Below are 16,419 nucleotides of genomic sequence, written 5' to 3'. Positions count from 1 at the left end.
AAGTAAATGTCAGGAAAAAAAAGTAAATTAAAAGAAATCTTCCATCTCCTTTTTTCTTGATCAAATTAAAGCTTACATCCAAATAAAATTAAAAGATGCAACCAAAAGCAAACCATAGACAAACATTTCATCAAACTAGCAAATACACACCCCTCCCTCCCGTTGTCAACCATACTACTAGTTAAGATCAAGCCTATTCCTATCTGCTCACAAAGGTCACACAACGTTTATGCTTTTTTTGTTTTTTTTTTCTCCACACCACCACACAAAAAAAAGAACCAAAAGCAAATGTAAAATTAAATAAGTGCATGCATAATCAAAGTTCATGCAAAGGGGATTAATTGAAATCCATCAGACATTCTCTGAGGTCGAAGATGGAAGTAGAGGTTGGTTAAGAGAAGAGGCCTTGAAGGAGGCGACACTGCTTTGTCGGTGTCCTTCATGTTCACATGTTGAAGAAACCAACACAGCAGCCTCCTTAACAGCAAATGCTCTTTCCGCGCTTTTGCCCCACAAAACCAGGTATAGTCCCATTATGATCAGTGCTGCACCAATTATCCTGCACATATGATACTTGTTATACACTGTATGTAGACATGTACAAATTACTTACTTATCTACACTTGTGTTACCAATTTGTCTCTACCCACAAAATCTGGTTGAGCACTATTGCTTACCAGCAAAAAAAAAAACTTACTGTTGGTAAATGATTACCAGTTTTGCATTTTTGTTTCCAAGTTACAAACATTCGATATTTTTTTTTTATGTGCAAAAGGTATAGCAAATACCCTCCAAGGTAGAACTTTTCGCCAAGAGTAAGGGAAGCCATGATGGCCACAACAAGTGTCTGGACAGGCTGATACACGGCCACGAAAACGGGACCCCCTCTGTCAATGCACCAGATTTGAACTGCAAAAGCTACTCCAGATGCGATGAAACCCTGCATGTTAAGTCCCCAATAAGTACATGTCATGTAATTGACCTTATTAGTATTTTAATACTTTTCAAATTTGAATAATGTTTAAATTTGAAGTGTTCTGTTTCTTTATTTTAGAACAGACATAACTTGTTTACTTTAACAAACTACAAATTATCACATATACCTTATAATACTTTTTATATGCACTCCCTTCCAATTTTTTAAAATAGCTCAACCTTGCTACTGCTGCTTCTATAGAGGTTTTAATTAGAAATTATAAGTTTGAGCCTAATAATTTTTATTTGCAGATTTCCATACTTTTTATTTGTTTTAACATACTTTTGCTGACCAGATTATGATTACTTTCTCCTATAAAAAGTTTAGCAACCCTGAATCATGGTAGACATAATGAGTTTTTTAGTGGGTTGATGTTACATGTATCCCCTGATCATGAGTAGCATAAAGACATGATATTATCATGGAGCATGACACTGTTAGAAAGTACATAGCATCACCTTCAATTTTTGACTAGAAAAGGAATTTTGTATAACAAAATGAATATGGTTTCAGATAAAGTTAGGAGAAAGCATGCATCAAAGGCTTCTATCCAATTATGTCTACCACTAGTTTAGCTTTAGTACTCTTTTTTAGTCTATTTAATCTCTAAGAAAGCTAAGATAAGCTCATTGTTAACTTTATCACTTTATCCATTTAATATTCTATGCCTGTATTGAAATGAAATATAATTCAATTAGATCTATATTTGACATTTATTGTTCATACCCTATTAAAACCATAAATTTAACAACAGAGCAATACTCTTCTGTAGAAATAGAAAGGTTATTTTCTAACTCAATCAATTATTGCTTTTCCCAATATTTAGAGAAAAGGGCATATTGAGAATTTCTTTAATTGCATTGGAGAGGGAGAGAAGGATTATTTAAATGAATTCAACATCTATTTGAAAATTTTCTTCAAGCCAAATATATTACCTATCTAGCTTACTAACAGCCAGTGGCAGAGCTTGACCTCAGGAGTTCCACTATTAAATTCTTAATGACTGATCTTTTAATGGAAATTTAAATCATTCTTATATTATTAAAAGATGGACTCATTCACTGATTTTGACATATTTTAGCAATACTAGTATTTAGCCTCTTTGTAATTGGTTTTGCCTATTACATATTTTTCTTATCTGGGAAAGTTCTGAGGTTAATCCTTAAGAGAATCAAATAAGCGAATCTTGTATAGATAGACAGGCAAACATGTAGTGGATTACATGGATATCTTATTCTAAGAACTTCTTTTCATATAAACTGGAATTAGAACAATATAGAGTACAGAGTTTAGTATCTAATACTTATTCTGAGTAGGATATCAAAATTGTTTCAATTAAATTTGTTCAAGTCAGTTAAGTAATATACAGGTCACATGCCTACTATTAATTATGATTGTCCAACTCCTTGATCCTAATTATTTATAGGTTTAATTTACACATCGAGGTTGGTTTTAGCTCAGATTGTACGCACTTAGGTAATACTAGCCTTTAGGTTCTACAATTATATAGTTTGTTGCCATAATGGGGTTCCTAAAGCTTTTATTGTGGTCCAATATACAGCAATGTTTTTAAAACAGTAAATCAGGAGTTTAACAGAAATAATTCTTGTACTCGTCTCCAGTTCCTGCAACTAAAGTTACTGTGACAGAACAACATTTCTCTTGGCATGCAAAACAATTAATAAATTAAAAGGGACAATTAAACAAGAAATTAGTTAAAATTTACCGCATAGAGGATGGTGAAGACTTCGGAACCAGAGTGAAAAGCCCAAGCATCTGCATCTCTCTCCATGAAAGCCGCTATGATCAGGAACTGTATCACACCAAAGAAGCAAGTGTACGACGTAACTGACAATCTAGCGGGGTACTTCTTCAGCACGGGCGCTTGAAGCACGAGCCAGCCGGACCAGGATAAGCAGTGCCCGATCAAGTATATGCATCCAAGGGTCCAATTCTTGCCGTTCGAGTCGTTTACCCAGAGCACCGTTGTGTCTTGTGTGAATGAGCTTGCTACCGCTGTGCCGTTAAGGGTTGAAGGGCCGAATATGGTAGGGCCTTTGTATAGGGTTATGACTGATGCACCCGCAACACATGCAAGTGTGCCAAGAATTTTTGCAATGCCATCTTTACGGTCGATGCGTACCTTCTCTATCCTGTGATGTTCTACTAATTAGGAAAATAATATCCGATTGATGGTTCAAATAAGTTTGGTAGGATATTTCGATAACTTCTTGATGGAGAAAAGGAGAAACAATATATGTAAAATTGTACCTCAATGCTGCAGCCATAGCAAAGGTGATGGCTGGTACAGAGTTCTGAATCGCCGATGCGAAGGTTGGAGATGTATTATCCAGTCCAAGTAGATAAAAACCTTGGTTGGCGGTTATGCTATTTCCATGTCAAAAATGAATAGATCATAAATATGAGAACCTCTAATATATATGAAAACTATATTTGAAAATTATGTTTTGAAAGTGCTGAAGAATTATTAGATGATCTTACCCACAGAGAGCCAGTAGAAAAAATTGCACAACAAAGCTGAGTGTCAGTGTCGGTCTATCCTTCCTACAAAAAAAAAAAAAAAAACCAACAAATTACCATCATTCGTCTATACTTTCTAATAATTATACCTTAATTTAACTATCTTCATATAGCTAGTAAGTTGATTTATACATCACTATCAAACAAAACAAATCACATCATACCAGTATTTACCAAAACCAAAGAAAAATTGCTATGTAGTTAACGTTTCATTTTCATTCATTATTTATAGATAATTCAAAATGGTGTCATACTTTTCAAGGAAATATGCGAACGGCACAAGCAATATCAGGGCAATGATGTTGCGGTAGACTGGAAACACCAGCTTACTTATACCCATATTGAGAGCCAAACGGGAAACAACATGGAATCCGGCATAACCGAACTGAAGTGCCAGCATGGCGACATGCAGCTGCACCTTCTCAGGCATGCCGCATACCGCTCTGGGATCCACATCAGCCATTTCACAGGCAGAGTGTACTCTCTCTGCTTTTGTGTGTGTGGTGTGTGTTTGGAGGTTCAGAGAGTGGAAAGAAGAGTGAAGGATGAAGAGAGGAGGAGGTGGTGGAGGGGTCTAAATATGGAGAGGTGAGAGAGAGAGACTGAGTGTGTGAGGTTAGTTTGTGCGTGCGTTGTCCCCACAGGGCACAGGCAATTAGATATTAAATAGAAAAAAAGGGGAAATAAAAGGTGTCATCTCAACGCTAGTGTTGATGTTTTCTTCTTGTCGCCCACATTCTCTCTCTATAACAGGCTATACACATATGACATATGTGCCTTTGGGCACATCAGGAACAATAAATTAAAGTGTTTTTCTGTGCTTTGGTTTTAATATTAGACAAGTATTTAATATAGATCTATTGTTGATTAATTTTGCCTAATGTTATATGTTTACTTGGGTTAACTTTGCTCGTTGTATTTCTATTTACCTGCGATGAATAAGAATTTTCTCATGTGTTTGATTTTTAAGTTATGAGCATTTCAAAATTGTAAACCTTGACTGAAGGCATGTTTGGTAGAAAATATATATATATATATATATCAACTCTGTGAAGAGAGTTTGTTTCACACAAACAATCAATGGATTCCGAGACTGAGGACGTTTGCACTAGGCAAGTAGATTCACTATGTTTCCATTATACCATTAAATGGAAATCCTTAGCAATTCCCATTCAATTTTTTCTATTAAAATTTGATTTGTTTAATCCGTCTTAGCAGTCAATTTATAATATTTTAATCAAATATATAAAAGTATTATGAAAAATGAGATGCCTGGTGGATTAATTTCTTTGACATGATAACATAACAAGCTTTATTTTTTGAGATAAGAATTTGATGTGACTCCTTATTTTAGAATCCATATTCTATGAGGTAACATAATATTTGAGTTTAGATTCAAACTGTTTGCGAGCATTACTCGCGTCAATTTTTGCGAGCTGATTTTTTGTATTGGTCAAGGCCTTTTAGCTTTGGGCCTGTGTAAATATTTTTTTTTATCAATATATCTGGTGGCATTTCGCCGCCAACCATTAAAAAAATATATTCAAAGCATTTGATTAGAATTCGGTTCAATTTGATCCAAAATAGAATGTACAGAGTCTCTTTAATACTGGTGTCAAAGCAAATTGGATGATCCGGATCCAAACTTATTTATGTTACAATGTTACCACAGATGATCATATACATGAATTCTGTGTTCATAGCTGGCGCTATAGCAACGTTAACTATAGTAATATTTTGACGATAAACATCTTGACATTATCATTCTTTAGCAACATAGTTGCATTCTACAATAAAGAATAAATAATAATCAAGACATTTCAATATTAGAAAAGTACTATAAGATTTAATGCTTAATTTTTATTTATGTTTTATTATTATTTATAACTATTTTCTTAGTTCATCATTAAGTAAATATGATGGTTTATTATTAAACAAATAGACACAATTAAATTTCTTCATCAACATAAAAATAATCATTATACCCGTTATTGTGGTCCGATTCAATGGCTGAAAAAAAAATGATAATCTGTTTGATTGTTATAAGTATAAAAAAAATTATATGCATTTATGATTTAAGGAATTGCACATCAATTTTTAGCGTCATTTAAGTATATTGTGGTCCGATTCACAAATTAGTTATCACTATATTATTTTTTTTTTACTTTTTTATATTTAGTTGAATATTTGGATTTTACAATTTTATAAAATAATAGTTAAAATAATTACATACCGTATGGAAAATGATTGACCGCGCTATGAGTCCGCTATTCGCTATTTAAACATTTAATTTTGATAGTGAAATAAATTGAAAGAGTAAGAATATAATTCTTTATCTCATGTAAGTATATTTGAATTAGCTTCAATTATAATTCTCTTATCAAACATCATAATTATTTTCTAAGCTTCTAAATAGCTAGCTATAGCGGTTTTGGACCTAGAAAGCTAAGCTACGGGGTAAAACTGCGCTATTCGAGCTACGGCCGCTATAGCGCTAATAGCGGTCCGCTATAGCGTGTAGCGCGTAACGGCAATAGCGGTCCGCTATGCTACATGGACTTATGATTTTGTAATTTTAATGAGCGTTAATATCCAGGTGGGCTTTTTTTTACTTTATCAAACTATATCAATATAATGGAACATGTGCGGGCTATACCGCTATATCAATTAAATTTTGTATTATGCATTATTGTTGGGTTTTCCAAAAATGAAAAATTAAAACAATGCCTAGGGACCTTGTTCGTGAGAAATTGAACTTCAATATGAATATTATAACTTCTTAATCAATTTGATGTTTTTTTTCTCGATGAGACATGTTTACTATTAGTAGAAATATAAAATATAATTTTTTAAATAAGAAAACGCTATTTGTGATAGCTTCCGCTATAGCTGCGCTATTCGCTAAAGCTTTTTTTTTTTGGTCTCCCCGCTATGCCGCTATAAACGCTATTTAGAACCTTGTTTTTTTTCCCATTCTTTATTTTGAGATTTGAGCTATTTTCTTATTTGTCTTCTTTATCTCACTTTTAAAAATAAACTTCGTGGGTAACCAACTTGAGAATCTATCAGTATTAATTCCTTATGAGCATGTTTTGCAACATATATAGGGTATGTTTAGTTGTAATATTAGAATAGCAAAATTGGTATTTGTCTTATTATAATAGCTTGTTCCAATTTTTTTGTAGGAATAACTTGTTTTAATAAGACAAGCAAAATTGATTCTCTATTCTAGCTATTTTAACTCATCAACCAAATACCGATTAGCTTGTTCCGAATAGTTTGTTTTCAAAAATACCCTATTCTCATTGCAACCAAGCAGAATGAGTCCACATCGTCTACATTAACTCAAAAGAGTATCTTTTGAGTTAATATATATCGACTGTCCGATTGTAAACGGAGCCCGTCTAGCTCCTATCTAACATATAGGGAGTCTTTAATATTAGTGCAAATTTAATTCACACAAATTATAAAGCTGATCGGACGGTTCAGATATATTAACTCAAAATATTCCTTTTTGAGTTAAAGCAGAGGATACGAATTCAAACAGAATAGTGTTAGAATCGTGATGATTAGGAAAGTATATATGATGACAAAAATGGTAAGTACTGCTTAATTAGTATATTTGATAGCGAAAAATTAAATAATAGAGTGATGATATTAAAACAACTCAATTTTAAATTAACACAACATTATCAAAATATTTTACTATATAGACAATTTTATCATTAAGTGTTTTCTTTAAAAACTAATTCTCTCTCATATATTAGCACATTTATGCTTTTTCTTAAAAGTTATGTTTTATAAAGTATGTTATTTTGTGTAAAAAATATTTTTTTGTCATATATTATTTTAAAATCTGTTACTTAAAAGTTATTTATGTTATCATATAATAAGTATTCATTATTTATTTTAATCAAATCTTTAAGATTTTTTAAGGAAATTACAACAGTGAATTAATTTTATTATATTATTAAAATCTATCAACATTGTATATATCGATCTATTTTGTAAAACTTCACAATTTTTTTTAACAATCTACAATATTATTTTGTCTATTAAAATTTATCTTTTTTTTTGCGCAATAACACTAAGAAAATGACATAATTACTTACATAAAAAAACATATTGAATGCAAATTATCATGAATAATTTTGCATTTAATTTATGACTAAAATAATAAATTAAAAGTACAACAAAACACTACAAAATACCAAATTTATTTGGTCGCAAGTCGCGAGTTGTTAGCGTACATAGCCTTTAGCACCATATAAACCACGAACGACAAGAAGTATATCATCAGAATATTCAAACTTCAAATTAAAAAGTTGATTGCCTTCATTTGCATAATTCAAAACTTTAATTACAAAACATAAATAAAAAAATTTCTAACAATTTTAATTAAAATAGACTAATAGATTATAAGTATCAAAATTAAGAGAAAAAAATATATAAATTGAGAATATATTTGAGTTGGAATATATCACATATTAAAGCGAGTGTATCTTATTATTAAAAAAAAATACATATTTTGACTTGACTGCTTAAAATCTTAATTGAATTGAATGTTTTCTTGTGTAAATTATGCAGCTATATTTCCATGAAAAAAAAGGAAGATCAACAAATTCTGTAACTTTTGATTTAATATGAATGCAAAATATAAAAAAAAGGAAAAAAAAAATCTATCAATTATGGAAACCAAATAATTTAACGATCGCTATATTAATTACATTATGAAAAAATATGGTAGTTATAAGGAAGAGATTTAATGAGGGTTAAAATTGTCCATACATTATTTTTTTGTAAAGATGTTGTGTTAATATAAATGTGTGTGGTGTCAATATGCCTATCCGAAAAAAATATTACCCCGCCCATTACACCTTGTTTGGATGGAGAGTACATGAAGGGCGGGAATGGAAAGGAACAAAAATTTTCCGTTGAATCGTGTTTGGTTGATAAAATTATATTGAAGGTGAATGGTACAGGAGGTGAAAGGTTTAACCTTCTATCATTATAATTAATAGAATCAGTTTCCCTCCCAAATTGGGGTGTAACGGATGAAAAGAAATTTTATTATAAATATTTTTAGAAAAAATGATACAAATGTCCAATCATATATCTTATATATATATAATTCTCATACAAAATTTTTTCCTCAAACCTACAACAGTCACCGAATTTCACATTAACCTTCTAAATTTTAATCAACCAAACAAGAAATAAGACGAAAATAAAAATTAAATTTATTTTCTCTCATTAATCATCCAAACACGAAGATGTTAAATATGTTAATCTTCCTTTCTATTCCATTCCATTCCCTTCTATTATTTATCTCCCATTCCTTCCTCTACTCTCCATCCAAACAAGTGGCGCTCATCTCTTCTTTTCTCTTTCACAACTCTTTTTTTTTCAATGGTATTATGATTATCCTAGCATTATTTCGATTTAATATAACGTAAATTTTTGTGCATAATAATATTGCTATTCAAAATTATACTAGAATAGAGAGTTTTCAAAAAAATCCTCATATATTTTTTTCTTCTTTCAAAAAGCAATTTATTGATATTTTTTTTCTGATTAATGCAATTACAGCCATTTTTATTAATATCCTAAAAAAAAGGAAATTTTAAAATTGCCTCCGAGTTTGGTTTTTTTTCAAAACTGCCCCGACCGCTGGGCCCACGGGTGTCCCAAAACACCAAGCAGACTGTCCCCTACAGGAGCGGGCCACACCCCTACCAGACCGCCCCCTACAGGGGCCACACCTCTAGCAGACCGTCCGGGCCAAGGGCGGTCCTCTTTTTTTTTTTTTAGAGAGATCTTAATATTTTGACTTAAATAATTTTATGAAGAAAAATTTTTCTTGTTTAGAGTGTATGCCAAAAAAATAAGACATTTGGTATATTTATGCAGTGATGTCGTAACTCTTTATAACTTTGATTTGGTTTCTGAGTTAGCTATCACAAGTTTAAAGATAACACTAATTAAGGATTTGGCCTTGATTCAAAAAATTTCAAGCTCTGACAGCTTTTTGATCTTCTTCTCTTTATTTCTGGTACTAAAACAGTAGTTTAGAGCTACTAAAATATGAACAAACCTCAAATTAGATCTCTGTCCATGCACAATGCACCCTAGACTGACATTTGGTATGGTACCAAGTCCAAACTCAGCAGCCAAGCACTAAACAAAAGTAACTGGTATAGTGCAATGCACTAAAAACATCAAATTGGACCTCTTCTGGTAAATCAGCATATCTAGACTGATACAGGAACCAAACTACAAAAGTGATTAAACCAGCATGTAGAGCATTAAAAAATACACAGAATTGACACAATTTTCAATTTATTTGGATTTTTCTACAATTAGTTATGAATTTCCAAAGTTTGGCTTTTGAAAAAACTTTAAACATCCATAACTTTGGCTAGGAAATTAAGTCGGATTTGCACGTATGACCACTTTTTGGAAAGGGAGGACGAGATGGGTCCGAATATCGCCCCGGGGAGAATCCCCAAGCATCTGAATATCAAAAAAACATCGTGTAGTGTCTCAAAAATTCAGTTTAAGTTTTCGTTTGACAGTAGGCGTATAACGATCAATATTTTATTTAGTCAAAAGCCTAAGATTATTCAAGAATTATTCATATAATTATTTTAAAATGCATTTACTATTTATTGTATTTGTTTGCCTATCTCCGAGCAAATGGTATATGTTGACAATAATTAAATAATCCAATTATTCTATAAAAAAAATAAAGTTGACATCATTGAGACAATCTAACTATATTTCCTTGTGTATATTTGAATAAAATAAATTATTAAGAATCAATTCCTTAATTAATGTTATCTTTAGACTTGTGATATCCAACTGACAAACCAAATCAAAATTATAAAGAGTTACGACATTACTGCATAAATATACCAAATGTCTTATTTTTTTGGCATACACTCTAAAAAAGGAAATTTTTTCTTCATAAAATTATCTAAGCCAAAATATTAAGATCTCTTTAAAAAAAAAAAGAGGACCGCCTGAACCACAGGCGATCTGGTCCCTAGTGGCCTGCCCCTGTAGAGGGGCAGTCTGCTTGGTGTTTTGGGCCGCCCGTGAGCCCAGCGATCGAGACAGTTTTGAAAAAAAATCAACCACGGGGCATTTTTAAAATTTCCTTTTTTTTGGGGGTATTAATAAAAAGGACAGTGATAACAATCCCCGCAAGTTTATCCCCGCATTTATCCCCGCAGATACTGCCAAGAAAAACATGGGGGGACCGCTCAATCATTAATGAGCGTTTAAAAAATTGCGGGTATTTAACTTGAAGCATTAAAGTATTTACCTTGAATTTGTCAGGTATTAAACCCTATGCAATAATCTCTATTTATGAAAGAATAAATCAATCCATTAATTGTCCCCGCACAAAATTTCCTTTTTTTTTGAATCGTCCCCGCACAACTGGAGACCATTAAATAAGCAATCCTCTCACCCAATGATAAATACTCTGAGACATAATGATAAATATTTTATGTTACATGGGTAAATAATTGACATTATATGGATAAATACTTTATGTTACATGGATAAATATTTCTCAGGCATACTTGCAACTTTCAGTAAAACATCAATGATAAATACTCTCATGCATAATGATAAATACTTTATGTTACATGGATAAATAATTTGTATTGCATAGATAAATACTTCTCAGACATAATTGCAACTTACAGTAAAACATCAATGATAAATACTTTCAGACATAATGATAAATACTCTATGTTACATGGATAAATACTCTATGTTACAAGGGTAAATATTTCTCAGAAATAATGATAAATATTTTTTTGAACATCAATTAACAGATAAGCATTTATTAACAGTGATTGTTATTAGATAACAGTATAATTAATGCGCATACTGTTTTTAAAGCAATAATTAACGCGAGAATTGTTATTAGAGGAATGTATAATTAATGTGGGGATGGGAGTGGGGGTTCTTATAATTAGTGGGGAGATAAAATGAAACTTTTAGGAAAATTAGTGGGGGGATAAAAGAAAACTTTTAGAGAAATTAGTGGGGGGATATATGGCAGTTAAGGAAGAGAGAGAGTGCGGGAAAAATGGGAGGATGGGAGTGGGGGGTTTGTTATAATTATTCTAATAAAAATGGCCCATATAATTATACAAACCTCATTATGACATTTTCACACAGCAATGAATCAATACCAAGAAGTGGGGAAAAGTGAAAGGTATATACTATGAAATGATGAAAAGTATTCAGGTGGAATGCCCTTTATTTATTCAGGTCTGACAAGACACCCCCAAGAGCACTAGCTAGGAAATATATATTGTGACACATTATATTTTGAAATACTTGGGAATTTTTTATTTTACGTTTGGCAAGACACCACTCACTTCCAATTCCAAGTCGTAACAATTGATTCAACAAGAGAATGAGTGTATTGATAGGAAATTATTTCAGTGATCCAAATAATTAGAGACTTGAATCTATCTTGAGGTCAATTTTGTCTTATACCAACGGCGTACACATGACATGCGGTGAGATATTGACAGAGCAGTTTTAGTTTCATGCAATGTACAGATAATAGAGCTAAAACAACACTGCATGAAGAAAATGCTCCTCTGTCAATATTAGGGGCGGAATCAGAATTTGAGTATAGGGGGTGCTAAATAATATCATTATTATTTTTTAGAATCGATGCTATAATTTATAATATGAAATTGTTGTTTTCAATTTAGGAATTGTCTGATTAGTCGGTGTTATAATAAAATACCATTTGTTTATTGTAATTTCTAATTTGGAAAGGATTTTATTTTTGCCATATTCCAATGCGCAAAGACGGAAGGCCCACTAGTCCAAATAGAAATGAATTTAATTATATTTTTTAAAATTTACATTGAAGCCTTCTAATTTTAAATATTTTTATAGGGGGGCTTATACATGTAAAATGAACTATATAATACAATTCCTATATACTTGGTAATAAAAAAAAAAATTAAGTTGGGGTGGCTTAGCACCCCCCAGCTACACCTATGTTTCGCCCCTGGTCAATATTTCACCCCATGACATGTTGTCATTTGAGGATTTGATGTCTATGAAAATCTGTATAAAGTTTAACACTCAAGCAGCTTACATCAGCTCATGTCATAAATCAATCTCTTGAGAAAATGTATTTTATTCTCTATATTTTTTTTTTATTTACCTCGTTCGTGGTTTTTTGATTAGATGCTCTGTAAATAATTATGTCCTTGTATCCTTCACTCTGCTGTAATATGAATGTTTTTTTAAAAGAAAAAAAAAAAAACATTATTGATTTGGCTTTATGTATAAAAATAGGAGGAGCCATTATGTAAAATTTTACAAAGAATTGTTAGTGTAGTTGATTAAGTTCTTTAACTGGAACAACAAAAAGGGAAGGCAAGTTCTTCAGCTGACGATTCTCTTGCAAATAAAAATTATGGTGATCAAATTAATGAAGAGAAAAAATTACATGACAAGAGATGTCTTTAATCTTATTTAAGGAATTAGAAGCAACAATACTCATATCTTGATGTTCAGACAAAATGTTCTAATAAAAATTAAGCCATGGTAGCATACACAAAATTATTAAAAGATTAAAAAACCAACATCATATATGAGCTACCATATCTTCTCGATTTCAGTTAAAAGATATATTTTAATACCGACATTTCACTGGTTTTATGGAATAAAATGAAAGCATAGATATGACTTTGTAATTCAACACTTTGTATGGAGTAATGGAGTACTAATTTTTTTTTTCTTGTGTACAATTGTGGAAAGTGGATTTGTGGTTAACACTACTATATTATCTCTTTAACCTAAAAAGTGGAATTATTTGGGTGATAGGATTTTGTGAGCAAAATTATTGTACTTCTAATTTTAATCCAATAGAATATAGATTATTACATATTTTAGATTGACTAATTGAGGTTACTAAAACTTCTACCGTAGTATCTACTATATCTATGTATAAATAAGATACGTTTATAGTTAATGATTATGATAATGCGCTGATGTTGATCCCTTTCCTCCTTTTCTCTTTCTTCTTGTCATTCCTTCTTCCTATCTCTTTCCTTTGTATATCCTTTTAAATAATGTAGGCACAAATTTCATCCGAGCACGAAGACTCCCCTAGATACCCATGTCTCTCCTTGATTACAACATCATTGTTTTGTGCTAATGACAATAAATTATGCAGGCTCACAATCTACCAATCTGAGCACGAGCGCAGAAAATCATGCATGCTCAATATATATCTATCGAACTGAGTGCAGAAACCTAGATCTGATTCTACTTTCATTTTTTTATTTTCTTTTGTCGACTTTTGTAAAAAAATTCAGTTGTAATAATTTACGTACTGATACAGATGTTGTATATACTAATACAAAACTATGCAACTGATTTAACCTAATTAATGAAAATATTGTCAATGGACTTTCAACAACAACAAAAAAATGATTTCATCCCCAATTTGAAGCAAGAAATAGCATGATTCTCCTTCAAGGCATCGAGGACACACTAACAATGATTGACTATATCGTACTTTGTAATGTGCGTTAGTTATGTACTATGAATTTATCCTTTGTATTTTAAGTTCAAATAATCAATACAAATAATTTAACATGATATTCATATGAAAATATGCCTAGAGATTAAATTTTAAATTTATATTAAAAATTAATTATATTTTTAAATAAATAAATAAATCATCTGATGTAAATATACTGGACCATATGAAAATAGTAATTTTATATCTAACTAAAAATAAGTACAAAATTTTTAAAATAATAAAAGTTGGTCTATAAGCATATTTCAATATTATAGTTCCATACTAAGATCGTAAACAATTTAGATCAGCAATTTAAACTTTTAAAATAGAGATAAATCTATAACACGAAGCGATCTGCGTTTGCAAAGTACCATAGTCTCAGAGCATCTACATCCGTGAAACTCTTGGAGTTTCTAAATAACTGTTAACTAATTTTTAGAAATTTTGTCTCTTCAAGTTTCTAAACTCCCACATCCCTGAAACTAAAATTAGAGTTTCTTAATTGCTACATCAGCAAATAAATTACAAGAGAGAAGAATTTCAGCGAATTATTTAGTCGCGTCAGAGTTTATAAACGGTTTCTTATTAAGAAACTTTGGAGCAAAGTTGCTAAATAAGAAACCCATTTGCATCCCTGAAACTGGTTTAGAAACTGCCACATCAGATTAGAAACTCCAAGAGTTTCAGGGATGTAGATGCTCTCACTCCACCGAGAATTAACTTTTATGTGATACATATATATGGTACTTCTTCCAAGTATGTACACAGAAGAAATGGATTATTTATTGATCAGTGCGCTTAATTATGTATAGTAAAAAATAAATAAAAATTTGGTCCCACACAAAAAGGGTATAAAATATGGTCAGGTAAATCAAAAGTGAAAAGAACTCTGGATCTTCATAATTACACAGGAACAGGTTTTGCACTTTGTAGCCTTTTTCTTTTGCTAATGAAAAAAAATATATATTCAATTATTCATGAAGTACAGGGCTTTAATCTTTGTATCGCTTTGAGTTGCATAAATTCAAATCAAATCTAATGGAGGTGCTTTCGGCTCAGGAAAACCCAGGCTATAATGCTTCCACTAAACCTCCACTTGATTAAAAGACAAATTCCAGTGATATTTCTCTCCAGTTCTCGAAAATAATGGAGAGGTTCAAATCCATATACCATAAAACGAGTAAAGCTAGAGTGTGATGTGCTCACCAAGAAAATTTGGTGAGCACAACTCTAAAAGTATATCGGATCGATTTTAAACGTCGAATCCAAACCGTTGAAATCCATATACTTTATGAGTGATGCATGTACATGCAAAATTTTGAAAGTTTCGAGTTTATTGGCTACAAAGTCTAGCAATCAAAGAAATGACTATTTTATAAGTTAATTTGTAAATTGTTTTATATATTTAATTTTTATTATTTCTTTGATCACTTGACCTTGTAACAAATAAACTTGAAACTTTCAAAATTTTGCATGTACATGCATCACTCATTAAATACATGAATTTTAACAATTTGAATTCGACATTTGAAGTCGATCCGATATACTTTTGGAATTATGTTCACCAAACTCTCTTGGTGAACACATCACACCCTATCTTTGCTCTCATAAAAATACTCAGCATTCTTAAAGAAAAGTTCCACTATGTAATTAATATACGATCATTTCACTCAAAAAATTAATATACGATCATACTGTACATGCAGTTTATTGTTGAATTCACATCCTCTCCATTACCTGATAAGGAAATCTTTTACAATTAGTAGATCTGTTCTTTTTAACTTGGCACGAATCTCAAAGCTCAATAATACTGCCTCCAGCCCTCTATACTAGCTCGAATTTCAAACCGGCTGAGATTTAATATCAAACCATAAAGTGAGAGTAATCCTCTGCAATACCTGATACCTGGGAGGATACATATTTGTTTATTGTTTGCTACATCTAATATTAATGGAACTAGAAAGTTAGTCTGCGTATATTTTTTCTTAGTTAATATAATAAAATGGTTTCTTTTAATTTACATTGTCAATTGACATTAATTATCATTATTGTAAATCTTCATGTATGCACTAACAATGGTAATGAAGTAATGTAAAAAAATCAAAAATTGTTTTTTTTTTTGCACATAGAAATGTGGCCGATTTTTTTATATATATCCAAAAAATAAATAAAATTAAAAAAAATAACCAACTAGCTATTGAAATTGCAAAACTACCCAAACCGGTTAACCAGTAACCGGACTCAAATCAAATTTTCGGTTAACCATTTCCCGGACCCGTTGAAATAGTCCAGTTAACCATTAACCGGAAATTTGATTTGAGTCCGG

The 16,419-nt window shown here is 31.3% G+C and overlaps 1 protein-coding gene across 1 annotated transcript; it reads right to left on the bottom strand.

The window, feature by feature from the left end:
• Positions 1-27: 27 nt before the first annotated feature.
• LOC144576270 (protein WALLS ARE THIN 1-like) lies at positions 28-4,092 on the bottom strand. The gene is made up of 6 exons (XM_078326587.1): positions 3,772-4,092; positions 3,479-3,541; positions 3,248-3,364; positions 2,703-3,129; positions 789-940; positions 28-559 (listed from the first exon to the last, which is right to left on the bottom strand). Exons 1-6 carry the CDS (start codon positions 3,978-3,980, stop codon positions 352-354), a joined length of 1,176 nt encoding a protein of 391 aa, XP_078182713.1. The 5' UTR covers positions 3,981-4,092; the 3' UTR covers positions 28-351.
• Between the last annotated feature and the right edge of the window lie 12,327 nt (positions 4,093-16,419).

Source organism: Carex rostrata, chromosome 25 (genome assembly GCF_964058835.1).
Source record: "Carex rostrata chromosome 25, lpCarRost1.2, whole genome shotgun sequence".
Taxonomy (NCBI): domain Eukaryota; kingdom Viridiplantae; phylum Streptophyta; class Magnoliopsida; order Poales; family Cyperaceae; genus Carex; species Carex rostrata.
Note: the sequence above shows the minus strand (reverse complement) of the source record. Positions and strands in the feature narration are given on the sequence as shown.

Coding starts and splice junctions, on each gene's coding strand:
- LOC144576270 (XM_078326587.1), bottom strand. CDS start 3,980: ATGGCTGATGTGGATCCCAGAGCGGTATGCGGCATGCCTGAGAAGGTG. Junction 3,365..3,478: donor TTTCTACTGGCTCTCTGTGG/GTAAGATCATCT, acceptor ACATGGAAATAG/CATAACCGCCAACCAAGGTT. Junction 941..2,702: donor TCTTCACCATCCTCTATGCG/GTAAATTTTAAC, acceptor CTTAACATGCAG/GGTTTCATCGCATCTGGAGT.